The sequence below is a fragment of the Gamsiella multidivaricata genome, assembly GCF_025024155.1.
Source record: "Gamsiella multidivaricata strain RSA 2152 chromosome Unknown BC939scaffold_24, whole genome shotgun sequence".
In the NCBI taxonomy this organism is placed as follows: Eukaryota; Fungi; Mortierellomycota; class Mortierellomycetes; order Mortierellales; family Mortierellaceae; genus Gamsiella; species Gamsiella multidivaricata.
In genome coordinates, this window is record NW_026251732.1 from 135,850 (window position 1) to 162,288 (window position 26,439).

The following is a 26,439-nucleotide window of genomic DNA, read 5'->3' on the forward strand; positions in this document are numbered from 1 at the left end:
TACTCCAGCGATATCGAGATCGAGACCAGATTTGGCCCACTGCGTGCCAACGAATCCAAGGGATTCAACCCAGGGGAGCTGTCTTTGAGCGATGCTCCAACGCGCATTCCTTCACGCTCGCAGATACAGCATGGAATGCTCAAACTCAGGCATCAAACAGACATGGATGTTCAGGCAGGATCAAGTCTTGCGGGGTGGCTGGCAACTGACCGATCCCCCACCACCATGCAATTTGTCTCACCACATCCTGTGTACTTCGACCAGCACAGCAGCAGACAATCAATATCGAGCGCTAGAAAGGGCCATCGGCGGTCGGGAAGGCATGCTTCTTCGAAACAAGGACCTTCTTCCACTAAGCGTCAATCGGCTGAGAGTGCGTTCTCGCGTCATTCCTCGCGCTATCATTTTCCACTCACATCATCACCATCTTCGTCGTCTCTTGTCTCTTCTGGCGACGATTCTGAAAGCAGTGCAAATGACCGCCAGTCGGCAAACAGTGACATGGTACTCAATATTGGTTCGAGGGGGAGACACTCTTCAACGCTGTCTTTCGGAGCCCCGAAAAGTCCAGCGCACGACGGTAGTAGCAGCGCCGAGAGTATTACGGGACCGGTATCAGCATCAGCATCATCGCCATCATCGGTATCGGCATCGGATCGCACTCGGTTGCTGGATAGCGGCTTGGATCGCAGTAGCAGGCATGCGTTCAAGAAGCAAAGAAAAAATTACCAATTTACGACGGCGACCTCGATCTCCTCACTCCAGTCAAAGTCCGAGACGTCACTGAAAAGGCCCATATTTGGATTAGAGGAGTCGAGCAATCTGCCTGCGTACTCGCTGTCGCAATCTGATTCGGAAAGGACGGATACGAAGGGAAAGCGGCCGGACCACTCTGGATACATGACAACTTCTGGAGGATCTTCATCTAAGAGTCATGGACCCAGCACGACATTCCATCCTAATTTATGGAACACTGTGCCAGATGGAGGTGCCGTTATAGACGCAATTGAGGTTTACAACATCGACATGACCTCTATCCAGCCGCCCTTCCCTAGTTATCTGAGCCAAGCGTCCTCCAAGGCGCAGGATCTGAATAGTGTTTGGTCTGGAGGGGACAACGCGTCCTCTTCGGTTACAAGCAAGCATCCGAAAGAGAATGACCATGGTAATACTTTGGATTTCTGTGTCCCTTCGTCAACTCTTGCAGCAGAGGACAATGCGCCTTTGACCGCTGTTCGCCTGTCGCTCAGCTTGATGCCTCTTTCCGTGTCTCCGTGTCCGAACCACTCATGTCGGAAACTTACCTAACCTTTTGCTCCATACCGTCCATAGACTTACCTCCGCTCTCTGGCGACTGGCGATTCCCTACCCAAGTGGCGACTCCATACAGAGGTATTGAAATTATCAAGACAATTAGCGACAACGCTTTGAAAGCACCAGCGACGTCTATGGGTGCTTCAGCTGCGGTTACTGGACCAGAACTTCAGACTGGATCCGTCAGCAACTTTGTTCCCTCGCTTCCCAGGCTTGCCTCCACAGAAGTAATACCTGCAACGCTTGAAAGATCCAGATCCTCTCGATCGGCTCGAAGCATTCCTACAGTGGAAATCCCTAGGGATGAGTCGCACATATCAACCCATATCGAGCGTGATACATCTGGAACCTCTCGAATGCCGATTCCTTGTTCAGACGCGATCTCAAGCACAACTTCCCGTTCGAGCAATATCGATATTGCAACGGGATCAGGACACTCCAGTTCATGTGTTCGCTCCTCTTCATCGAGATCTTTCGAAACAACCCATCCGCATCCGAATTCAAGTACGCTGACGACCAGCTTCCAAACATCCTCTCATGCCGCGCCTCATTCAACCATGGCCATCATCAACCATCTCTCGACTACTAGCCTGAACTATCATACCCCCATCAATACCGATAGCGCAGTTGGTGGTACTAACACCATAAGCGTCGGTATGGACTATACCTCCGATTCAGGTACAAGCACCCATCCCTGCTATCCTCCGCACCCGACCAGCAATTTCTTCACTAGCCCGGTCACGTCCAGTTGCATTACGACCATGGCCAATACAGGCACCCGAGTCTTGGGACGAACAATCACTATAGTTACGGCCGACAACAGGAGACTAGTCCTACGTCGTAGCGAGCCCTTGATCTTGCATGAGGGGGTTGGCGAAGAAAAGGCGGCGCGGATATGAATGCATATATTGAGCGTGGCGATTACTTAGCATGGTTCCCTTCCCATAAGGCGCAATGCGATTGTATCTCTTAGAATTCACAGTCGAGCCTCCATAGTTTGCACACTTTGGTATCATTATGGAGGGACCAGTCCCGTATTCAATCCAATTGAAAAATATACAAAATTGGGTATATCTCAGCACTTTTGTTCCCACATACACCTCTCTCGAGCCCATCCTTTCCTCTATCTCCACTATGCCCAAAAGAAAACGTTCTAGTCACACAGCTCCGGCCCCCAACTCACCCAACGTTGGCCGTTCTGACCCTGGCGACTCGGCTTTCAAACCATACAGACCTCATAGGGAGTATACGCTCAGTTCATCTTAAAATACTACGCAGAGAAAGATCACAATCCATATGCCCCCCATACCGTTCTCTCAAAAATGTTGAGTATGAGCCCCAGGACAGCCGATAGTATACTCAAAAAGGAAGACGAGATCTGTCAGGCAATGGCGACGCTGCCGCCTATGGTAACAAGAACGATTGTACGTAATAAGCCAAGACCAATGGTGGTTATGGAAGAAGCCGTTTACACCTGATATTAACCAACAGGAATCCTTAGGTACGGGAGTCTATGCAGCTGCTCGCTTCTGAAAGCATATTCCCTAATCCATATAATTTGATAGGCATCAACGTGTCTGGCTCTCGCCTGAAAGGAACGGCTGTGGTAATGTGGATCCTCATGAAAGGTTCTTTTCGTCCTGAGCATAAGCTAGAATCGATTGCCTTTTGGAAATGGCTGGCTTCAAAAGTTCAGGAGACAGTGAGTGTTCAAAAGATACATCGGCCATAGCGAAAGCGGATCAGTCAGCTTGGATTTCTACTGGACTCAAATTGAACAAATAGCGCTCAAGGACTTTGGCCCTGACAACATAAAGGCTCTGTCCAACAAAAAGCCTTGCTACCGATCCAATTTGTGGCAAGAAGTTCACTCGAGTTGCTCGAATGTCGATGTTGTTGTGCAGTAGTACCGCAAGGCACAGACAAACACAACCTTTATGTCCTTTGTAAGTAATGCAGTATTGTTTGAACAGTGTAGCAGTGCAAATTTAAAGGATTTTTACTCACCAAGTTTTATATGTCCATAGCTAAGCACCGTCCGAACGGTTTGACTCAAGCGACATTGAAGGCTATCGATGCCGAATTTAAAGGAAGCGGCTACATGAGACGCGAACTGTTCGCCGATTGGCTCTGGGGACTAGACCGGGACATGTATAGGAAGGGGCGCAAGATCGCTTTGCTGATCGGCAGCGCACCAGGACATGGGAGATGCGAAGACGGGGGGTTTCCTCAACATCACCACCATCTCACTACTTCCAAATACAATATCCATGACCCAGCCGCTCGATGCTGGGATTATCCGGTCCTTCATGGTCCACTACAGCCAAGAGATGCTCGAGGTCCTCTGCAGCTGTCACGATCGAAAAGGGCCATCCACGGCTACAGTTTCAGATGGAAGTCTCTGGGCATGTCTAGTCCGCTCTTGGGTAAAGCTGACCCCTGATTGCATCCGCAATTGATTTGTCCAAATTCCCATCTTTTCTGAGTACCAGAAAACTTGATTACTGGGTCTTGGAGTTGAAACAAAGGCAGATCAAGTCAATCGTCTTCAAGGAGAGCTCAAGGAACGAAATGCAGGAAACGAAGAAGCCATCACCGATCAGAAGGACTTCTCTGTCTTGAACTATCTCAGCATGATCAATAGCGAAGGACCTTCACAAGCTATTGTCGAGGTCGCCCACGAGGTAATGGGTCGCGAGGAATACAAAGGGACATTCCGGCAACTGAAGGAGGATGATTTCGTGGATGAGGACAACTCTGAAGACTCTGATAACGATTCGTGGGGAGACGACGAAGAATCTGACCTAGATTACGAAGATCAGAAGCCAGTTGTTAGTGACCAAGAGATGCGGGTACTCGAAATCGCTCCCCGTAACCGCACTGTCGAGAAGGAAGTTCCCATTGAAGGATTTTCGTCACCACCTTCAAGCCCCTACACAGAAAAGGTCTATTCTAAAGAATATCTTTAAGACGCTGTAAACGAGTTCAATTACAATATTCCGCCGAAGGCTCGCCTTCAGGTCGCTCTGGATGTGTTCGTTGATTGCCATCGGGTTATAACATAAAATACCAGTTTCATATATTTTTCAATTGGATTGAATATGAGACTGGTCCCTCCATAATGATATCAAAATATGCAAACTATGGGGGCTCCACATTGAACGATATGCATATGGGTTATGATGGAAACTCTGCTACCGCAACCGACATCACAACCATCACTACAACCACCGCTACTGACGCATACGCTGTCTTTAAGTCAAAAGCTCGAGACATTTGTGACAGAAGGCATGCTACATTACCAACAGTAGGTATGTCAATCTTTTTAGGCACCGAAATCGGCTCGGGAATATAAGCCAAAATTTAAGTATACTGCGAGACTAGACTTTTTAGTTTCTTCAAAAATGCATGCGATCGGTCGAAAGATCACCGAGTATACCCAATTTTTTTTTTTACGGACAGAAGGATAAGAAATCTGTCCGCAAAATAGTTTCGAAGAAATGAATTGAAATACTATTCAGTCAGAAGAACTATTCAGTCACATGCCCCATCTGTCCCGTGTCCATGTCAAGCTATCTATTTGACAACCCGGGTTACCATGCATTATTTGCCAACCCCCCCTAATTGACTGTTGCTACGAGACATATTTTGGCCCGCCTGCTGAATCCACATAGACTGCAGCGGCGATTGAGGCAGCGGTCAGGTCGGCTCTACTCAGTACAGCTGGATCCATGCTACGAGGATGTGGGTAGGCTAGTGTAATGACTCCTCAGCAGAGGTAAAGGAGGAGGAGGAGGAGTAGTGGGACAGTGAGGAGGAATGGCAAGAGCAAGCAGATGTGAGTTAGTGCAGCCTGTGGTGGACAAGTGTGCAGTGGGCAGCATCAGCGGTCAATTAGAGGGGTGTTGGCAAACAATGCATGGTAACCCGGGTTGTCAAATAGAGTTCGCGACAAAAAGTCGTTGCCCAAATATTCTTTAAATTGACTCAATAAGTTCCTTTTTGGGAATAGGGATATTCACTGTGATTCGTTCAAATATAACTTAAGTATCTACTGTGGCTTTTTCCATCTCTACTCTTCCATCTCCCTTTGACCATGTGCATTGTCGACATGTCACGCCATGCCCATGACTAAGGTCATTGTTTAACGCTGCACTGCCACATTACCTTAACCTCAAAAGACTGAATTGAGCATTTTATTCTAAAAAATATTTGGGCGACTTTTTGTCGTGGACTCAAGATAGCTTGACATGGGCACGGGATAGATGGGGCATGTGACTGAATAGTTCTTCTGAGAATAATATTTCAATTCATTTCTTCGAAACTATTTTGCAGACAGATTTCTTATCCTTCTGTCCGTAAAAAAAAAATTGGGTGTACAGTCGAAACTCGTTTTTAGGCCGGGGTTTGTTAACAAAACGCGGCCAACAAACTTAATTTGAAATTGAATTGACCTCTCTGAGTGGGCTATTCTAAAGACCAGAAAATACAGTCACATATTCAGTCACATGCTCTACCGTTGGCTTTATTATTCCTGCAAAGCACGCACCAGTTGCTTCACTGTCCGTCGAATATCAAACGTATTCGCCGTCCTCAGTTCTTAGCGATTTGATTTCGATTTGATTTGCTTTCTGTGTTAAGGGGTGTTTTCGACGCGGCGGTATCTTTTTTTTATGTTTTGTGTAACTTGGGAAGTGAAGCGATATCAAATCCAAACCGTTTTACTCTCAGTTCTAAACACTCGATTTCGGGAAGGAGGATGGTTGGCACGTTGCAGTTTTGGTATACATGCTCTACCTTTCACACTCACCTTTCTTTCGCTCTCACCCTTCACTCTCCCTTCATTCGCACCTCACTTCATTCTCCTGATGGCCCGCGGTCGTAATTTAGTTCGTCATCCGAGAACTCTCCGTGAACGAGCAATCGCCACAGCGAAATGGCTTGCGCTTTACGAACTTTTACAAGCTGCCGAGGACGAAACATACGAAATTTCTTTCAGATTTGTCGTCTTTGTTTGGCTCATTCGATACTTCCAAACGGCCCGTTACCTGAATTTAAGATCATCGCTGAGTTTTTACAAGTCCACGGCTCATCGAGACATGGTCTTATCTGTGGGGTCGGATCGCATCTTCAAGAACGCATTCCGTATGACGATGGTTCAGTTTAATTTCGTGGTTGATGCTATCAAGGACCACCCTCAATTCCAAAACAGGGGTAGAAAACCGCAGGCGTCCGTTGCTATTCAGCTCAAGGTCGCACTTCAACGACTTGCCCACGATGGATCCTTGGCCGGATACGAGTCCATTGGCCCTTCCATGGGCGTGTCCGTGGGCACAGCACATGAATACTACCAACGATGTGTTCTGGCGCTGCGCGATAACGTCGAGCAGTTCATCACATGGCCGCACGCTGACAGGAAGACCCAGGTCAAGGCGCATTTTGCTCGAAAGGGCTTTCCTGACGCCGTTGGTATCGTAGATGGGACGATGTTTCCATTCGTCCGTGCGCCGACCTGGAATCGGGATTTATGGGCGACAAGGAAGAAGAACTTTGCCATGGGAGCTACTGGAGTGTGTGACCACCATGTTATCTTCATCGCCTTCACGACTGGTTATTATGGAAGTTGGCATGACTCCACAGCATATAGGACGACCCCACCTTACCAACGAAAAAATCAGCACTTTTCAGATCAGGAGCATTTGCTAGGAGATGCGGCGTATAAGTCATCGCCTACTATGATGACAGGCTACCACAGGATGCAACGACCTATCATCAATGCCCACAGATTCAACAAACGCCTGAACTCTGCTCGAGCAAGGATCGAACACGCGTTTGGAATGCTCAAAGGACGGTTCCCATCTCTCACGAATTTGCGACAGGTTATTCGTCAAGAAGAGGACGTCGACAAAGTGTGCAATCACGTCATGGCATGCGTCGTCGTGCACAATATCCTCACGATGCTTGATAAAGACGATGAAGAGCTAATGGATCTTGACGCGCAGAGGAATTTGGAAGAGTTGAGGCAAGAGCAGGAGCGGCCCGATGTCCAGGTAAACGGAGCGGTAGAAGAGGAAATACCAGCACCAGGAGAGGAAGTAGATGAAGAAATTGACTTTGAGGACTGGAGGGAGGTTGCGCGATATGATGCAGCAATGAAGACTTGGGGAGATATCAAACGAGCACAGCGTAAGGCAATAATGTTTAGCGAGTGAATATTTGAATAAAGAACTTATTGAAGTCTGCTACGGGGAATTGTTGGGTGACCTATTCGGCGACTTGCTCTGGGACCTTGCTCTCACTTTGCTCTGCACCGTGCCTGTGCCATCCAGCTTCATTTCCTGCTCCAATAAAAGTTCTTTATTCTCCTCATTGTTCATCCGTCGCATGTTTTGCCTCCTTTCCTTCAGTGCCATTTCTCTCTCCTCCAATGCGATTTCTCTCTCCATATTCTTCAATCTTATCTCCTCAAGCTCCTGCTCCCTTCTCTTGATATCCAACTGACGTAGTATCGCCTCGTGATCATCCTTGCTCCTCTCTTGAGCGAATCTCTGTTGCTCTAACAAGAGTCTAGCCTCGTCCGTCATGCGTTGTCGTTCAAGCTGTTCGCGCATCAACATCCGTTGCTCTGCGTTGTGTTCGCGCAGAATCTCATTTTTCTGATCAGACTGTTGGCGCAGAAGATCTACAAGCGTCTCCAATCCACCGAGTGCGCCTCCATTACTCTTTGACTTCTGTTGCGAATGCTGCGTCTGTCTCGTCATAGCAATAAGGCCGTCTGGAGGGGTGATATCGCCATCGTCAACGTCCGTCAAGCTATCGTCGTCAACGCCGTACAGGGCGGCAGCTTCAGGGCCAGAGACAGCGTTGGGCTTGGACATCACGGTAGAGAGGTTTTCATCGAAATGACGGGGTTTAATGTTCCCGGTGGTGGGCTTACCGGCGTTGAGCAGGGTGAAGAAGTAATGACAACGGCCGATGGTCTCCTCATTCAGCGTTGGGCCATTAGGTGTATTGCCGTTGCCAGTTGTGTCGTAGCGCTTCAGCTCATTTTTGAAGATCCGGTACATGTTATCGACTTTGTTTTTCATCTGATTTTCTCCCAGTGTCACCGTGCAGTCCTGGGTTGTGAAACGATTGCTGAACTTCTCGGTGATATCTGCGTAAACATCCTTCTTCGAACGTTTGTGCTTCCTGTTTTTGCCTAAGGCTGTTAAGACGGGCCAATTATCGGGATGCGCCATCTGTTCAGCAATAAACGCTTCGTGTGCTATAATGAAAACGAATGCTTGGGCCCTTCCTGTGCCGGGCGTTTGTTGGGAGGAGGTTGCTTCTGGCGAAGGTGAAAGTCGTTTGCGAGGAGCTAAGGATGAGGACGGATCTGAGAAGGCTGCCTTTCGTTTCACAGAGGGGTTCAAAAGCACGGGGAAGGATGTCGAGAACTGAGCAGCGTTTGAGGACATGCGAATGGGGGTGGAGGACATCGACCGCTGTGAAGTATAGGATGAGGAAGAGGAGGCAACAGATGCTGCTGATTGGGCGGAGATTGGGGAGAGTGGAGTCTCACAGTCGGGCACACCCTGGGGCCACGTTGATGACGAGCAAGCATCGAAATTGTAGACAGGGCCCGGCTGGCTACCATGGAGCATGGGATAGGTTAAGGTGGAAACGCGTGTTGATCCACCGTCGATCTAGAATGTAACGAAAGATATTAGTGTCAAGAATACCGCGCAACTTGCAGCATCTCTATTTCAGAGGGAAAAAATTTGTGTATTACCTGCTGCCGCTGCTGTAGCTGAAACTGTTGCTGCTGGCTCGGCCGATGATAGGGCAGCTGTCGTTTTGAAAAAAAAGTGGTGGGATCCTTATTCACGTCTACGGCACGTCGCGGGGTGAATTGTCGATATTGGGATTGTTCAGGTATGGTATTGATAGCTGGCTGCAGACTGCCAGGCGCCTCTTGCTGAACAAGAGGTTGTGTTTGTGCTTGTGGTAGTAGTGAAGGTATGCGTCCAGAATTCTGTATCTCGCCAGAGGAGGGGATGAAGGGAGTTGATGTCTGGCTCGCCTTTTGTCCTTCAGTTTCGATCTCGGATACACAGGGGGGAAGCGAAGAAAGAGGGATAGTCATTTGGGAAGATGAGTGGTGGTGTGAGAGAGAGGAGCGATGAGTTGGAGACGAAGAATGCGTGGTTGATGAAAAGTAAGGTATTATATTTTTTGGCTATGCCAAGATGTATGAAATCACTTTTGAAATCACCGAATTCAAGCTTTCAACATCTGCTTTCACTTCCCAGGTTACACGAAACATTAAAAAAAGATATCGCCGCGTAGAAAACACCCCTTAACACAGAAAGCAAATCAAATCGAAATCAAATCGCTAAGAACTGAGGACGGCGATTGTAAGAGATTCTATCTTTTTCTCACTCTGCGTCTCGGACGCGTTCACCTCGCTAGGCGAATTGTTGCCGTCCTCACCTTCGTCCACCTCGTCCTCTTCGTCGGTCTTCTCATCATGATGACTCCCATGGCCATTCTGAATGGCATTGCATGTGAGTGCTCTGGCTCAGTTCCTAGCGTACGTGAAAAAATCCCTCACGTGGAGAATGATGCCGAATGAATTGAAAATTTTTATTGTAAAATTATTTGCGCTGGGACTTTTTGACGCGGACTCTAATAATCTCGCCAAAAAAAATTTAAGTTTTTAAAGTTACGTGCCATGGCCATGTAACGAGAACTTCCTTAGTATTTTTGTATTCAAAAACACACTTCGTTTTTGAATGAAAACATCTTTTAAAAATTGCATGGTTTGTAGCCGAAAGAAACCCGAACAAAACCGTGGTAGCCCCATGTCTCTAGCTCATCTGTACGCTGAGCAGCATGCTTCCCCCCTCACACTTTTATATGTTTACACGGTGTTTGTACGCAAAATGAAAGTCGTTCCCAATGACTTTTTCTTGGGCACTGTACAAGAGTGGATAGAGAAAGATGATGTTGCGAGAGCGTTACCATGTCGTGGCTTTGAAGGTTTAAATTGATGTTCCGACAGCGTGGAAATCGACAAAGATTCTTTTAGCGAGATATTCTGTTTAGAAGGCAGTGCATCCTATAAAGAGTATGCAAATCGAGATCCGGGACCTGAACCAAACCATATTAATCGTGGTCGTTTGCGTTGTGATTCTGGACCGTATCTCTCGGCCTCTTGTTCATTGTTTATTTGCGCGACTAAACCATGCACTATTGCGTGCAACCATACAAGCATTCGAGCATGCAACCAGTCAAATACGCGGCGGGTAAGGTTGTCTATGCAGACCATGCCTACATGCAGCATCCAACGACACTCCGCGGCGTGCATATAAATCAGTCCGGAAAAACAGGACAGCAGGGGTGGCGATGATTGCCTCGGATACTGTCTCATTGTCGATGTTGTTGTTAGACTAGCACATTGGGCGTCTAATGGATGTTTCTAGCGGTTGTGTGCAGCGGCTATTTTGTTGCTCAGGCAGGACTGAGCCCACACTGAGCTCCTTCCTTGTCCCCAAGACTCCAGGACCTCTTGACCTCCATCCTGAACCATTCTTCGCAATTGCCACCGCGTACAGTTCTGCACAGCATTTTTAGAAGGGTGCACGTTACTGAATATCATCATGGGATGCCAAAGGATCAAAAAAAGGTATCGCAACGTGCTGGTCGATAGGGCGCTTAAATATACCTCGGTGAATTAATATGCATGCACCATGGAGCACACCTCTATGCGACAACTATAAAACCATCCGTCTTTCAGTTCTTTCGTTCCTTTCCTTTGCCCCAACGACTCTTCAGGAAAGCGCCATATACCCCATACACATCACCTACCCCTTTCTCTGCTTACAAATGGTGGCAGTGAGTATCGCTGGCACTTACACCTCCGTGGTCACCAAGGTTACCATTCCCTCTATCTACGAGACCTACAAGAACTGCCTCAGCAAAGACTTTCTTCCCCATGAGTCCCTCTCGACCTTGTGGTTCAACTACAAGAATCATTTTCGCACAGAACAGATCGTTGCTCTCGCCAACAATTGCCCCATCTCCATCCACTTGTTTCTTCAGCCCCTGCTCTCCAAGTCCGAGTACAACTCACCCCGCGAATACCATAGGGCTATCTGTGACGCTGTGCTCGAGTATCTCAAGGTCGAGACTGGATACGACGGCGCGCGGGCTCGTTCGAATCAGGAGGCAGAAAGAATCTGTGATTTGGTCTATTCGAGTACCCTGGCAATCAGTCGAAGCATTTTCACTGATTTCGACTCTAGGACGACAGAATCGCCATCTTCAATAGCACCCCACGTTTTTGAGTACTTCTCCTACCTGCCCATCGTCGCCGCTGCCCACGTCCTTGGAGACATTGCCTCTAGATCTCCCTTCTGGTGGTATGCGAATCAGGTTGCGACTCTTGTCCTGGTCACGGATGCGATCACAGAGTACAACGCTGGGGAACGGACGTCGCCCTATGGTGCCATCTTTCAATCCATGACCGCAGACTTGTTGTATGATCTCAGGGAGCTCGAGAACGTCTTCCAGGCGATCACCAGCTTTACGTTGACAGGGATCCAGGGTTTACCCAGTGTCATCGATGCTGGATTCTGGGAACACGACAGTGATCTGGAGCACACAATCGATCAAATCTCCGGCAGTGAGCAGAACGCTGCCCTGTGTCTCTTCCGCAAAATGTTCCTTCAATGCAACGAACCCTTTACGATGACCGTCCTGACATGTCCACAGACGGTCGAAACCAGCCGACGACTTTACCGATACCTACGCGAGTGCACACGAGTGACCAGTCAACTGAGTGAAGATGCAACAATCGTTTGCTCCTGTGAGACCTCAATCTGTTTCCGACCAAAATTGGACACGGCAACCAAGGAGGCATGCTACTCTGTCACGACGGATGGTTTGCCTTGCTGGCGACAGGCTGAAGTGTTGACAGTCTGCGCGATCTGGTTCATCTCGGTTCTGGCAACATTCTTTGGTTTAGCCTTCCATCCGGATCTCGTGGACGCTTACAATATTGATCCTGCAGGAACCGCCTCTCTCGTAGTCCTTTATATGGGCATGATGGTCTCGGGTTACAAGATGCTGCGGACGGATCTCTGGAGCTGGTATGATTTCGTGCGCGGACGGTACTACTCAAAGTCGTTTGATGATTGCCCCTTCGCTGTGGACCGGGTCACAGTAGTGCGCGTCATCAACGACGATCACCGCCACTTTGCACCCTTGACCTCAAGACTCAAGAACAGCTTCCTTATGGGCGAAAGGAATGGCGATTTCGAATTTGACGTCGGCATCACGATGAGTGATATGCGTGGGGCAGGGATAATGAACTACACGGACGGCAGTGCCAACTACGTGTTCGATCCCTACCGAAGAGATTGCGATGGATTGACATTGCACAAAGTATGGCAAATCCCTGGTGATCGCTTCCATATCGATGATGTGCCAGTGCGCAAGGTTAGGCCTATCAGGACAGCTATACTGAATGGACTGGTTGCTTGAGAGAATACTTTCGTTTTTTACGTTCATACAACATTATGATAATAAAAGGAATATCAAACATAGGTTTATTCATCCATATTGACGTGTTCCTAATGGATAGCGTGCTAAGTGCAAATAGAATACCATCGAGTGCAGAGATTAAAAATGCTTAGCGGTTGCTAACGACAAGCTCCAAGAACTATTCAGCAGAAGTGGGATAAAGACGGTGCAAGAGTAAGCGAGGGTTGTGATAAATAATACGAACGACGACGATGTAAAGAAAAGGAAAAATAAAATAATATAACTCACCTGCTCATAAGCAATGGTTGCATAGCCCTTGCCTTCGCGGTCAATCCTCTTGAAGGCATCCGTAAGACTCTTGACAGTAACAGCAATCTGAACAAAATTGTCGAAAGAGACATCGCCACGACCTTCAGGGTTTTTACCTAACAAGCATCAGTATCAGGGCTCCGATTGACAACGTGCTTCACTTCCTTACACATGCTGGCCATCATTAAAGCATAGAAAGTTCTCAACTTTGCACTAGGTTGCAAACAATCGAAAACAACTTACCCCGCTTGTCGTACTTCTTGATGATCAGTTGCAGAAAACGGTCTGAGAGGTTGTAGCCAAATGAGCGCATAGCGGTCTTGAGTTCGTTAAAGTCAATGTAGCCACTCTTGTCTTGGTCATACGCCTGGAAGCAAGTGCGCCAGTCCTCGATGTACTTCCATAGCCCTGCAAACTCGGGGAAGGTGATCAGACCCGAGTTATCTATTGAAAAAGAGCCGATAGATGGCGCGTTAGATAGGCCAGATAATGAGCATCTGCTATGGCATGACGTATGATATCTTTTAGTTCTTTCCAAATGGCGAGTAAGTCCTTACCAGTATCAAACATGTTCATCATAAGACGAACGGTCTCGATATTGAAAGGGCTCCAATCGCCTAGAATAAGCAAGGCATAGAGATGTGGTTCATTAGTAAAAGCCCCTAGTATACACAAGTCTTTATTTGACCGTCGGATATTAATGCCCAGACATACCATTGATAAGCGCACGCTGCAGCTCCTCAGTGCTCAATTGACCTGAGCGGTCCGAGTCCACAGCGTCGAACCAGTACCGAAGGCTGACCTCAGGTGTCTGTGCTGGGGCTAAAAGCGAGCACAGGGTAAAGGTTAGAAACTAACTCACTCATATACAGCAGCAAAGACGTATGGTTCAGTGTGCACACCTGGAGGCTGGGCCTGGTAGCCACCATATCCTGCTTGGGCCTGTTGACCGTGCTGCTGCTGCTGCTGCTGCTGCTGTTGATAGCCTTGCTGGCCGTAGGGTTGCTGCTGATAGTTCGGGTTGTATGCCATTGGAATGTCTCTTTCTTTGTCTAGTAAGGGAGATGCGTGATGGGTGCAGGTCAAGAAACGACGATGCGTACCAACAAATTCGTCACAAATATTTCTTGCCGCGTGTGCTCATGGGCGTCAATACATTTCGCGACCGTGTTTAGACCCCACCACCTGTACTAAGAAGGTTGTACGTGAAAAAAGAGAAGCCCCAAAGCAAAAAGCAGCGGCAGTTGGTCCCAAACTCATTTCTGATGTTTATTGTCACCATCGATTCGTGAAACTTCGGATTCAGCCCATTTGACATCCTAATCCTTCTTTTCGACCCTCTCCTTAGCCCTACGACCACTCTGGTTGATGAATATCGATTGGAAACACACGTTTTCTTAAGCCAGTTTCAACCGTTTCTCACATAAGCCCTTCTCTGTCATCGCCATGGAATTTACATAAGAATTTGAATCGCTCCTAATCTCGCAGTGTGTTTATTTTTTATTTTTGTGCTCTTTGGTTGGTTTTCTTGCTTTTACACTGGGTCAGCGCTGAAGGCTTCGTTAGGACGATCCATAGTTAGGTGATATAAAATTCGCACGCACGTTTGGGGACATTACATACAGGTCACCCACCTACTCCGTCCACCACTCACAAAAGGGTTGCCGGAACAAATGGGCTGCCGAATCAAGGGCCTGGCGCCTTGGCAGTGTATGCATGCGTTGACGGCCACAATATCCGCGTCTTTTCACATTTCTTCTTGCAATGCACCTTCCCCTCACCAAAGCACACCTTTGAGTTTATCGATCTTCCACCCACCCAATGCAAAATTTGACTTTTGTCCTTGGCCCAGGATGCATGCGGAAGTTGTAAGCCATAACGTAATAGGCCCAATAAGCCCAGCACATCCAGCTCGGACTTTTATTCTGAGCTACCCCCAGTTCTAGTGTCGTCAGCATCACTATCATCGCTAGCCATTAAGCACGGGAGTCATCTTCAAGTTCTTATCACCCAAGAACGATGCCACGGGGGGGAGGGACTCCAAAGTGAAATGGAGACTATGTCAACGCTCTAGTATTTCATATTACATTTTGATACACAAGTCATTCAATTCTAATTACATCAAGATCATACAGAAAACTAGAAAGCCAGAAACGTAAACTACACTCTTTATTACTCTCGTTCTACGTATCTGCATTGGAATCCAGTGTGCCTCTTATCCGTACCACTCGTTTTTGTTGACATTCTGTTTTGTGTGCCTTGTAGGGATCATAGTCTCCTGGATATCGTACACTTCAATCAGTTTCTATTGATAAAGGGAGGAGTAAAAACATGGCATATCCCTTAGTTAGAGCACCCTCTTTGTGTTGAAAATGAATATAGAGCATAGAATGAAGCAGCAAAGCAAGGAAGCTCACCCGCCATGTAGCCATGTCGATATCCATGACCACTTGCTTCTTCAATAGTCCGTCCTGGTAGTCTTCAGCTGTTGGCACCTCCGTCAATTCAACCATGGGTTGGATATTAGCCCCTTCCCGCATAGGACGCTCGTCGTCGTCATCATATTGTCCGCGATTAGGATCATCCACGTCCTCCTCAAAGATACTCGCTTTTCCGTCTCGAACTAAGAATGACAGATAAAAGATGTTTTCGACAGTCTGACCAAATGACTCTGGATTGATCACAAGCTTGAATAGGTTGACTTTGTCGGACAACCCTTCCAAAATATCGGAGATCTGCATCACGTTTTTGGTTGTCTCGTTCTCCTGGCGTGCGATGTCCTCCTCTTTTAGCTCCTGGGGTTTCCTCATTGCATTCGGGTCACGGACTATTCTTTGTCTCTGAGTGATCGCCCTAGACTTGTGTTCTACGGACATTGGTCCCAGCCTTCAAGAGGGCACAAAATAAAAACGTTACTAGATTCCAATGACCAATCTTTCGAGCTCATACAGCAGCGATACAAGAATCAAAGTGTAGCCTTACATAAAGTCCATTGTGGGGACTTTTCGTGTCCATTTTTGAGCCATGCCTCCGATCTTTGACCAGTCCATGCCTTGCTCATAATCAGCATCGTGTCCTCCCATCTTGGTCACCAAGCGCGAGATGTATTCGGTTTCATCGAATCCTCCTTGGCCCATACGAAGATGCTTCGCTTTTTGCATTCCCAAGTCCGCCGACATAACTAGCAACTTTGCATCGAGCGTTGCCTCGTGGGTTCCAAAGACTATGCAGAAGACAAGAGAATATATCTTCAGCATCATCGAAGCAGCGATTCCTGACAAGTCCAGAACGCCATCCTGACATTCGTACCATTCTTATATAACTTGTTTGCCTGGTCCACGTTGGCCAGCAGTCCATTATTGGCGGGGTCCATAAGCTCCTTGCGATGCACTATAATAAACGAGGCCCAGCAAAAACGTTATAGGCTACACGTTCCAAGCGCCGCATAATGAATTCATGCACGCAGCTTTTATAAAGTCTGCAAGCAACACGCACCCTCGGTCTCCGAGATGAGCTTGCGGTACTGCTGGCGGATCTTTCGTTTCTCATTCTTAATCCGCTCTTTTTCCAGCTGTGAGACATCACCCTGGTCCTGATCCATCTCGTCGTCCAAATCCAAGTCCATCTGGTCCTCTTCGTGTTGTCGTCTCATGGTTGTGCGCGGGATGTATGTAATAAATGGAGATTGTCCAGCCCTTGACAAGAAACAAGTGTTTGATATCGGTGGCGCCTTCTGCACAGTCACCCATTGACTTTGCCAAACAGGTGCTGTCTTCTTATCTCCTGGGCTCCACCTCACCTTGTTCGCTCAAGGAACACTCAAGCATGGACTCTCTGCCGACAGAGCTACTGTTGGTTATTATCGACCTTATTATCCTCGATCAGCCCAGTCTCGCCTTATGCAACCAACTGAACAAAAAGTGGCATAGTCTCACTCGGCACCTTCTTTACAAGTCGCCAAGACTGCGCCGTCTCTCTGCACTCGAGGAGTTTCTGAGCGCTGTGGACACATCAGAGATGGTCCAATACCTCCGCTCGCTTGACAATTCGACTTGCCACAACTCTGCAAACTCGCCCATGGATACAAGCACTTCCCCATCAATATCAGTATCAGCAGCGTCTCGATCTGGATCTGTTCAGGCATCTTCAACAACCGCAACAACAGCAGACACGTTTAACGTGGTATCTTCAACATTCACACCATTAGACATGCCTGTCGGAGCCCTTGTTAGGATAATCGATCTGTCAATGCTGCCTCACCGCTGGGACAGCGTGCATATCGGAATGATCCATTCCCTCATACAGGGCTGTCCGTTTATCACCACTCTCAATCTCAGCCATTGCATCCTTCTGCGCGACAATGCCGTCCAATTCATTGCCGAAGAACTTGGTCCCCGGAATTTAAAATCTCTAGTCTTGTCCGGCTGTGTCAAGATTTCGGATCTGGCTATACTCTCGCTGTGTGCCCATGCTGCGGCACTAGAAAACCTGGAGCTCTCTGGTTGTGAACGGATCAGCGACATATCGATATTGGAAATTGGATCAGCGGTTATTACCAAGGTGCCTACTCAACAAAACTCAAGGAGTGCCCGGATATTAGGGCAGGGCAACGACAATGGCCAAGTACCCTCATCACCGAAGGGAATCTCAAAGTCGCTCAGGAGCCTTGACCTGTCGCATTGTACCAGGATCACGGACACAGGGATCATGGGATTGCAGATGGGTGCAACTCAGCTCACCTCTTTGAACTTGATGGGCTGCTATGGCGTGCTGATGGCCGACGACGGCATGGTTTCAGACGAGTGGGAAGACCTGGACATTTTGGATCAGGCTGATGTGTTAGAGGAAGGCATCGACAATCACTCTGTGGATAACGAAGGGCATTGATAGGATGTTGAAATCCATACCAGACCCTAATAAAGGCGGCGGACGCCTGCTCATATTTGATTGTGGTGCAGGAAGACGAAACACCGATATAACTCTTCTTGTTTCCTCACCAACTTTTGGTTGTTACACAAATACCTGTTATTGTATACGTGATTTCAAAACTTTATTTGCCAACACCTTCCAAATTCATCTCGAAATAAAGATCGCCTTCCAGAAGGTCCTCCGCTAGTCTCTTCCATTAACTGTTCATACGACTCTTCTTCGTATTCTCCATCGATATCGTTTGTATGCGGAGGTACTGGATGAGGACCCATACCCCATCTCGAGGCCATTCTCCGTCATCGCGTCATTGGGAACCATTGTAGACGGTCTCAAGGAGCTCATTGAGGCCAAACAAGCCCCAGTATTTGACGATATCGCTGCCTCTCAGCTCACGCTCTAGTCTATCTTGGTTCCTGTCATCACTGCCAACATCCACAATGCAGTCTTCCTGAACGAGATCGATTCCAAGATGGAGCTTGTCCCAACGACACACCTCTCCAAGGTCTTCACAGAAGAGTCACCTGAAGAAGCAATTCACATCATTGTGCAGCGACCACCGCAAGGTAATGCATCGCGGGTTGCATTGGTGCATGGACTTTCCCGCTGTACCTGTTTTTTTGCGTGAAATACTGATTCTTGGTGTAACCTTTTCTTGTTGCTTTTAATGCTCTTTGGAACCTGCCACCGACATAAACCAAAGGGCGTATGGAGCGACAACCGACGCGACTCGTACATACCCGTTGATCTCTGCGTCAGTTGAAGTGTGGGGAGATCTTTTAGCCATGGCGCTCCAAATACCGCTTGGTACTGAGTCATTACATCTAGGTCCAAGACAGGGGGTTTACAATCGAGCAAAGTCTGCACGGAATCTTCCGCTACGATGTCGGTTCCGTCTAAAGCTTACTCTCCTTTTCAGACACCCTCAGTTCCGCGGGTCTGCTATATGGTACTCCCGACCTGGTATGCTCACGCCAGAATGACTTCGACTCGATATTGTTTCTGATCAAAATGGAAAAGTCCTCCTACCTGCGTTTGGATGACGGCACCAGTTGTCCAGCCGCTTATCAGGCACAAATAACACAAGCGCAAGGCCCGGCTGGTGCGCTAGAGCAAATATTCGGATACATGCCGTCCAACGGGTTTCGATATGGCGTACTGTCTACCTATACCCAGACTTGGTTTATCAAGAGAGTCAAGGAGGGTGAGAGCGATATCCTAGTCTCGCCTACAGCCCAATTCGACAGCATAGGGCCAAAGCTACTTCAATTTTACTTGTGGATGATAGGGACGGCAGACAAGGGCGGCAGACAAGGACTTGAATGGCAGCCGGACAGTCTCGATAATCCTACGGCTGACAACATGCTCACAAACGAACAGCCTGAATACAAGGCTGCGAAACGTGGCCGCGACTGGGAGCCAAGACCTGGCGGAAGTTTTAGGCAAGGAATGAAGAGTATTTTACGCGAGGCAGGTAAGAAACAAATAAAATGATGCATTGCGGTTGGAATTTTTTTTTTTTATCATAGATAATTAACCATCCCATACTATGTGGTAATACAGCGCCAGGAAACAGTCAAGAGTCGCGGAACGAGAGGCTACCGCTATCCCCGCTTTCGAAAACATGAAGCTTATCGCTCAAGTTGAAGAGGGTGCTCGTACGTTCCGGGCGTCATGGTCAAATGGGAATGCTGTGCTTAAGAAAGGCGACATATGGAGTCAGCGAGAGGCTGTTCATGAGTTAGGGCATGGGGCAAGGGTTTACCAGGTTCTGTAGAAGTTACAAGGACAATGGATACTCAAGTTGAAGATGGCCGGAATAGCAAATGGAGTGGAGATGATTCTGGTAACGGAATTTATGGGGACTGACCTCTGCGATGAACACTTGGATTTATCTGATCGGGACAAGATCGGGGCGGCACTGTCAGTAATCCACAGGCTAGGTATCCTACACGGTGATATTCGACCGCACAACACCGCGGTGCGGCGCGATGGTGAAAACTCGCAGTTCTTTTTCATCGACTTTGGACGCTCGGAATTCACAAGAGTGAAAAATTTCTGAAGCACGAGGCGGAAGAGTTGGAATCGCTGCTTGGCACAATGCCTTGGCCAGAAGGTAAGTAGTCATAGTTCATGTTACATGTCGTTCTCGTACAGCGTTGCGTCCTGAGATGGGAGAAACCCCATCTCTCTGAGCCAAGACGCCACGCTCCACCCAAGAGTTGAAATTTGCTGTCATGCTAATGGGGGTATTTGCTCAAGACTATCCAGCTGCTGGCCTAACTCAAGGGGGAACTGTTCGAATGCCGATTTATTTCCTCCACTCTACAATGCATCGAAGCAATAAATTGCTTGTTCTCATGTTGGAAGCAAGAATGAAATTGCAACGAAATACGGAGAAATAAAACGGCATACTACTATTCACTGTTGAACACGAATGCTGACACGATGTGTATCCCTTAGATGTCACTCCAAACTGAAAAAAAAATAAAAAAATAAATAGGTGACAACTTCAATGAATCAAAGCGGTTGTAATTTTCACCATCTATCTGCCATAAAGGCACAAGGCCTAGGAAGCGCAACCATTCCAACGTCATAGCCCCGTAGGCCTTTCCGCCTCGGTGCATGTGGCATTTACACTCTATTCCAGGTAAGCAAAAGGGCACACTCGACATCATAGTGTCAGGGTATTTGCGTCACCGTCTTACTATTCCAGCCTCAAGCTACAAGCGGGTCATGGGCGCCTTCATGTTTTATATGCATTGTTAAGCAGGCGGTGTGTTGATCCTACTGAAACCGCTACTAATCCTACTAATTCTATCGAAACCGCTACTGACCCTACTGAAACCACACCTTTCTTCTTCGCGGATACTTGCGGACACTTCCATTGACACTTTTTCTCTTCGGCAGACACTTCCACTGACACGTTTTTTTGCCGCTTATGGAACACCATCAAGGTGGACTAGGTAGACCGGGTAGACTGGATGGACAAGTGGACTGGGTGGACAGCCGAACATGGACTGGTGAGCAGATGGACAGGTGTCAGTAGAATTACAGTCACCTAACAATTATAATTGGCCAACTTTAATTTTCTAGCCATGAGCAAATAAATACATCTTTTCTTTCTTTTCTTCAACACGACTTTTCTTCTCCAAGCACAACCAACAGCAGCTTGAGTAACCACCATGCCAAAATAGCTATCCATGGAAGAAAAAGGCATTATCGTTGGAATGAGTCTAGCGGGGATGAGCCATACGGAAATTGCAGCGAAGCGCAACACACCCAGGCCCACGGTGACCAATGTTATTCACATCTACCATCAGAGAGGCATCGCTGCACACGCCCCAGGTTCTGGACGACCAAGAGCGCTCAGTGAGAGGGACATTAGGAGCACGATACGCAATACCAAGCGTGAAGGACCTGTCACTCTACAGGATATCACCAACATGGTACCCCATGAAGTGAGCGAAGGCATCGTTCGGAGAGCGCTCCATTCAGCTGGTATTTTCAGTCGGGTAGCGCAAAGAAACCCTATCTCAGCGACGTCCACAAGGATAGGCGACTCGCATTTATGCGGAGGTACAGCAAATGGACAACGGAGCAATGGTCGAGGGTAGTATGGACTGATGAGTCAACTTTCGAGGTTGGAGAGAATTTTCGCCAGATTCGAGTTTGGCGAACAGCGGAGGAAAAGTACGATGGCGATTGCCTCGCGCCCAATATAAAGAGCGGTAGGACCTCCCTCATGGTCTGGGTCGCATTTACAGTTACTAAGAAGTCCAGGCTGGTTGTTTTTGAGCGAGGACGTCGCGACAGACGGTGCTTCGTGGAGGATGTGTATGAGGGTGGATTGCTCAGGTTTATGACGGAGGTACAGGGTGGAACCCTCATGGAAGATGATGCCGCAGCGTACAGCTGTGCGCTATCAAAGAATTGGCGCCAAGCACGCGGCTTTCGCAAGATAGAGGACTGGCCAGCCAACTCCCCAGATTTGAACCCCATCGAGCATGTCTGGTCCCTCCTTGGTACTGCCCTTAATCGACGACGAAGACAACCCTGGGACATTGCAACCCTGGTGATAGCTCTAATGGAGGAGTGGGATGCTTTACCACAAGAGCAGCTGGCAAGGCTGGTCGACACGGTGCCCCAGAGACTGGAATTCGTGAAAAAGTACAGCGGTGGTAATGAAAGATATTGAGCGAGCCGTAACCCTCTCCTTCAGCATAAACCACCCTGATATTCACCAAAGATGTTCCCCAGAGCTCTTCGATAGACGTGAAGAATTCCATAGCGACTGTATAACTCACTAGGCGTGTTATATATAGGTAATTTGAAAAAGAATGCGCAAAAAGCATGGCTAATTAATTTTGTTAGGTGACTGTTCACTTGTTTCACTTGTCTTCATACATCCAGGCACAGCATGAAATCTGTTTATTTTTCGACCAATCGCTGGTGTTCAAATACAGCACAGCACACAGTGGCGCAATCCTATTTTTTGGGGGCGTAAACCATTCCCAGCTTTGGGAAATAGACTGCTCAAGATTGCTCAGGAAAGTGTTTTATTTCATCTCCCTCATCAGCTACAATCCACAGAAATTAAGATAACGTGTTGAATATCTATCTCTTCCAAGCCTTCCTAGGGCTGCACAATCTTCTGTTAGTGGTTCCATGAAGGAGCCCGCTCGGGGAGGTATGTCGCGTCGCCGCCATTTGCTGTAAATGAGACGCGTTCCAATCGGCAGCGAGGAGGGGAGAGGTGGGAGGCGACTAAGGACTGGAGCCAGGTTATATGTACAAAGGCTATAGAAGAGTTTCGAATAGAGGCGACTTGAAGGATTACAGATGAAGACGATAAGAGTTCCAGACGCAAAGCAGATTTCTGAAGAGATCTCTTGGGTCGAGGCCTCAAGGAAGAGTCTTGTTCCTTCGCAGAAATGGAAGAGAAAGGGTAAGTGCTATTTGCAAGAACGAGAGATGCGATGACACACTCGGGTTAGGAATCAGCTAGGTCAAAGGACTATACCCTGGCTTCTGCGCATATACCAACGACCATCAAGGGATACTGTTCTTACGATGCGGGATGGTACGAGGATGGATGACAGGGCAATGGACCACAACATACAGGACCCTAGGACAACGAACCACAGCGCAGAAGGCCTCAGGATATAGTACAGGACTGAAAGTGCTGTCAGGCCTTCTCTTCTTCATTCTCTTTCTCTTTTTTTATTTTTATTTTTATTTTTATTTTTATTTTTATTTTTATTTTTATTTTTATTTTTATTTTTATTTTTATTTTTATTTTTATTTTTATTTTTATTTTTATTTTTATTTTTATTTTTATTTTTATTTTTATTTTTTTATCTTTCGGTCTCGGCCCGGCGGGACCAGCCATGGGGTCGAGGTGCAGTGGCCTTGGAGCTGGCAGTAGCAACAATTAGGGTCATGTTGCATTCAGCAGGAGCAGTGGAAGAGCGTCTATGGGAAATCTATGATTCCATGAAGTATAGGAACGCGTAATCCACAAAAACCAAGCTAAAAGACAGAGGCGAACAAGACACCAGCACAGCCATCAATAATGCCTCGGCAGATTCCACCAAAGGACCAGAACAGTCGTCGCCCTTTGTTAGTAATCGGAGATGATCGTACAACGGTGTCCCCGTCCTCACCAATAAATTTATCCTAAGACTAATGGAGCGGACAAGCGCGGATCAAATTCTACTGCTTATATGGACTTTCGTGAAGACTTTCAACAACAAATTGCTCCAACCTGTTGTCTATCTCTTGTTTATTATCCACGGCTATAAGCGGAGGCAGCAAGTGATTTATAATAATTTGTTCTGTGGGTGATTTCGTGCATTTATTTCGTAGTTGCTCTCGCTTGACAAAGACAGCAGAAAAGGACGATCAGCCACACGTTCGACCTCCTGTTGCGGGGGCCAATAGCCAGAGGAGTACGATAGGGAACGTGGACTCAAGGGCCAAGAGAAGCCTATCAAGAATCATGGCGATAGCGTGACGCAGAATATGGCGAATGCCGCAGCGTTATGGCTGGAAAAACAAGAGTACCTCAAGGCCCTCGGTCACAAATACAAAGATAAATAAGCACCCCGCGGAGGGGTTGCAACAAAGAATATTGCTTGCAAGTAACTTATCTTGCCACTTCCCACTATCCGCCTTAGAATTTACGCAAAATGAATGATGGCAATTTATTCCTTCTGCACAGTTACATATCTACAGATGAACATCTTTCAGCCACTATAGTGGTCTTCCATATCACGGACCTCAATCCAACGCAGCATTAGAGGTACTGCTGTTCCCCCGCCTAGCCATTAAGGCCATCGGCGACTTCATCGGCAAAGTGACCGATCCCTTCACAGCCGGGACCGGATGGTTCGGCATCAAATTGAAACTGTACCTCTGCAGTAAAATTCATCTCGTCGCCATGGCCTCTAAGAGCGCAAATGCTTGTCCCAGACCATAGACGCGGACCTGCATTGAACGAGATGAACTTGGACTGACTCTTACCCTTGTGCTTTCCGAATGGGGATCTGCTCTCTGGATCCGGGGTCAGCCACCGCTCAGGACAAACAATTCGGCGTCAATACTCCACACAGCCTGGTTTTGGCCCTTATACCAGTTCGAGTAGCCAATGAATCCGCCCTTGTAGAAACGAGTGCCATCGGGAAGGCATCGTCAACGAGGACCTGCTTCACATTCTTGGGCACTAGATGATGTAAGCGCAGGGCCTCGTGTAGAACCGCTTTCAAGTAGGGCAGCTCATGCATGAGGACCTCATACTTGGTTGTGTCCTCTGACTCCCCAAGAATAGAGTCGATCTCCTGCAAAACATTATTCATGGCGCGTAGGTTGGCCATGGGGCAGTAGAACTGCCATATGAGTTCTTGCGCTGTGGTATCGCGATCAGCCATAGAACACGGTTTATCTTAGAATAATGCGTTTTTTTGTTGTAATTCGTCGCAGTTATAAAGAAATGTTGCATATGCACCATAAAGTTAACAAAGACACCTCGCAGCTCGCGATCCGTAAGCATGATGTTATCCTCAGGTTTATAACTAATTTAATAGTCTAAAAGACCACCCGAATATGCTTTTTTTTTCCTCAGGCATTTCGGCGCATCACTTCGAAACTGCCATAGCTGCATATCTATCCAGCGTATGGATACAATCCCAATGCTTCCTCGAATGGCCTGGAGTCAGTCAGTCCGTAATAGCCCAGAATGGATTCGATATTCTGGCGTCAGCGGCCGCTGTTAAAAAGTCATATGTATCTTTGAATCATTGGATTCTGCTTGGGACAGGGTCTTGAATTCGATTCTAAAGGTGAATTTGCCAAACACATCCAGAGTAAGCTTCAAAAACTGGGCTCGAAGATCCATGGGAATATTGGCATTGATATGTCGTTCGATGACATCGCAGAACGCATGCGCACTCGACTTGAAGGCGCCCTGGAAGAGACTGTGGTAGAGTTTAGTTGTGAAGATGTTTGAAGCCGTCTTACGGTGAAATCGCTAGTCTTCGCTGTTAGACACGGATATACCACGATTGAGGATATTTGTGGGGCCCAACGGAACAAGTCGCCCTTCACATAATTCCCCAAGTTAGCTGCAGTACATTTGTCAGGGAATAAGGATTAACCAGGATATACGTTAGTAGCCTTTATTTGCTCTGAAAAGAAACAATGGCTTTTATTCACTTTTAAGGATATGTTCCATGAACTCGGGGAGGTTGACGACGATCACACGACCAAGGACAGGCATAGTGATGAATCTATCTAAGCAATGACAACAAGAAATACACCACGTCCATTGAGAACTAGAACTCAAGGAATCGGCACCATAACAGTAATGTGCAATGAATTTATCACATACATGACATCGCCATGTTCACGAAAGGTCTTATGAAGCATCGACAGTAGATCATCGCGACACTCGATAATAGCAGGAGGGCTGCCAAGGAGTGGGTAACCCGGCGCATTCTGCCCTTGAGCCTTGAGGTCAGGCCGGGCTCGGGTCAGAAAGGTTCGATTGGGATACTTTAGAATTGCAGCAGCTAGAAAGACCAAGGTCGCCAATATCATATACTCGAGTGGACTTCGTTTACGCTTTGTTATCTGTCTCTCTAGCAACCATTTTAGGCCTACAAACACAATTGTTTTGGGCATGATGGGGGATAAATCAAGACCTGAGAAACGGCTGTGGGGTGTGCGCGAACTTGGCCGCGTGCGTAGGGATGTGAAGTGAAGAGAAGTGGAGAAAGGGGCAAGTAGATGAAGAGAGTGCTTGGGAAAGCTGATGATGAGAGGGCACTCCTATTCTCATTAGTGAATCAGGAAAATTTGATT

General features: G+C 47.5%; 9 protein-coding genes across 9 annotated transcripts; 4 read left to right on the forward strand and 5 right to left on the reverse strand.

Annotated features, from left to right (window-relative positions):
- Window positions 1-34: 34 nt before the first annotated feature.
- On the forward strand, window positions 35-2,473 carry BC939DRAFT_122303 (uncharacterized protein). Its single transcript, XM_051550002.1, has 3 exons — window positions 35-1,165; window positions 1,333-1,992; window positions 2,288-2,473. Exons 1-3 carry the CDS (start codon window positions 136-138, stop codon window positions 2,308-2,310), a joined length of 1,713 nt encoding a protein of 570 aa, XP_051413378.1. The 5' UTR covers window positions 35-135; the 3' UTR covers window positions 2,311-2,473.
- A 5,083-nt stretch (window positions 2,474-7,556) lies between these two features.
- BC939DRAFT_476106 (uncharacterized protein) lies at window positions 7,557-9,442 on the reverse strand (the record flags this gene model as incomplete). The annotated part of the gene is made up of 2 exons (XM_051558564.1): window positions 7,557-9,002; window positions 9,089-9,442. 2 exons carry the CDS (start codon window positions 9,440-9,442, stop codon window positions 7,557-7,559), a joined length of 1,800 nt encoding a protein of 599 aa, XP_051413379.1.
- Window positions 9,443-10,702: 1,260 nt separating this feature from the next.
- On the forward strand, window positions 10,703-12,906 carry BC939DRAFT_447965 (uncharacterized protein). The gene has a single exon (XM_051555168.1). It carries the CDS (start codon window positions 11,038-11,040, stop codon window positions 12,841-12,843), a length of 1,806 nt encoding a protein of 601 aa, XP_051413380.1. The 5' UTR covers window positions 10,703-11,037; the 3' UTR covers window positions 12,844-12,906.
- BC939DRAFT_447968 (uncharacterized protein) lies at window positions 12,906-14,229 on the reverse strand. Its single transcript, XM_051555169.1, has 6 exons — window positions 14,055-14,229; window positions 13,867-13,974; window positions 13,710-13,769; window positions 13,396-13,596; window positions 13,132-13,268; window positions 12,906-13,021 (listed from the first exon to the last, which is right to left on the reverse strand). The coding sequence occupies exons 1-6, from the start codon at window positions 14,182-14,184 to the stop codon at window positions 12,992-12,994; spliced, it is 666 nt and encodes a 221-aa protein (XP_051413381.1). The 5' UTR covers window positions 14,185-14,229; the 3' UTR covers window positions 12,906-12,991.
- Window positions 14,230-15,232: 1,003 nt separating this feature from the next.
- On the reverse strand, window positions 15,233-16,673 carry BC939DRAFT_122406 (Nse4 C-terminal-domain-containing protein). Its single transcript, XM_051550003.1, has 4 exons — window positions 16,648-16,673; window positions 16,135-16,542; window positions 15,570-16,038; window positions 15,233-15,457 (listed from the first exon to the last, which is right to left on the reverse strand). The coding sequence occupies exons 2-4, from the start codon at window positions 16,410-16,412 to the stop codon at window positions 15,368-15,370; spliced, it is 837 nt and encodes a 278-aa protein (XP_051413382.1). The 5' UTR covers window positions 16,413-16,542; window positions 16,648-16,673; the 3' UTR covers window positions 15,233-15,367.
- A 265-nt stretch (window positions 16,674-16,938) lies between these two features.
- BC939DRAFT_447974 (uncharacterized protein) lies at window positions 16,939-18,265 on the forward strand. The gene has a single exon (XM_051555170.1). It carries the CDS (start codon window positions 16,978-16,980, stop codon window positions 18,037-18,039), a length of 1,062 nt encoding a protein of 353 aa, XP_051413383.1. The 5' UTR covers window positions 16,939-16,977; the 3' UTR covers window positions 18,040-18,265.
- Window positions 18,266-18,919: 654 nt separating this feature from the next.
- Window positions 18,920-19,615, forward strand: BC939DRAFT_514975 (uncharacterized protein; the record flags this gene model as incomplete). Its single annotated transcript, XM_051561139.1, has 3 exons — window positions 18,920-19,282; window positions 19,367-19,552; window positions 19,608-19,615. The coding sequence occupies exons 1-3, from the start codon at window positions 19,090-19,092 to the stop codon at window positions 19,613-19,615; spliced, it is 387 nt and encodes a 128-aa protein (XP_051413384.1). The 5' UTR covers window positions 18,920-19,089.
- A 4,785-nt stretch (window positions 19,616-24,400) lies between these two features.
- On the reverse strand, window positions 24,401-25,007 carry BC939DRAFT_502116 (uncharacterized protein; the record flags this gene model as incomplete). Its single annotated transcript, XM_051560251.1, has 2 exons — window positions 24,401-24,633; window positions 24,713-25,007. 2 exons carry the CDS (start codon window positions 25,005-25,007, stop codon window positions 24,401-24,403), a joined length of 528 nt encoding a protein of 175 aa, XP_051413385.1.
- Window positions 25,008-25,348: 341 nt separating this feature from the next.
- On the reverse strand, window positions 25,349-25,855 carry BC939DRAFT_502117 (uncharacterized protein; the record flags this gene model as incomplete). Its single annotated transcript, XM_051560252.1, has 3 exons — window positions 25,349-25,543; window positions 25,636-25,700; window positions 25,792-25,855. The coding sequence occupies 3 exons, from the start codon at window positions 25,853-25,855 to the stop codon at window positions 25,349-25,351; spliced, it is 324 nt and encodes a 107-aa protein (XP_051413386.1).
- Between the last annotated feature and the right edge of the window lie 584 nt (window positions 25,856-26,439).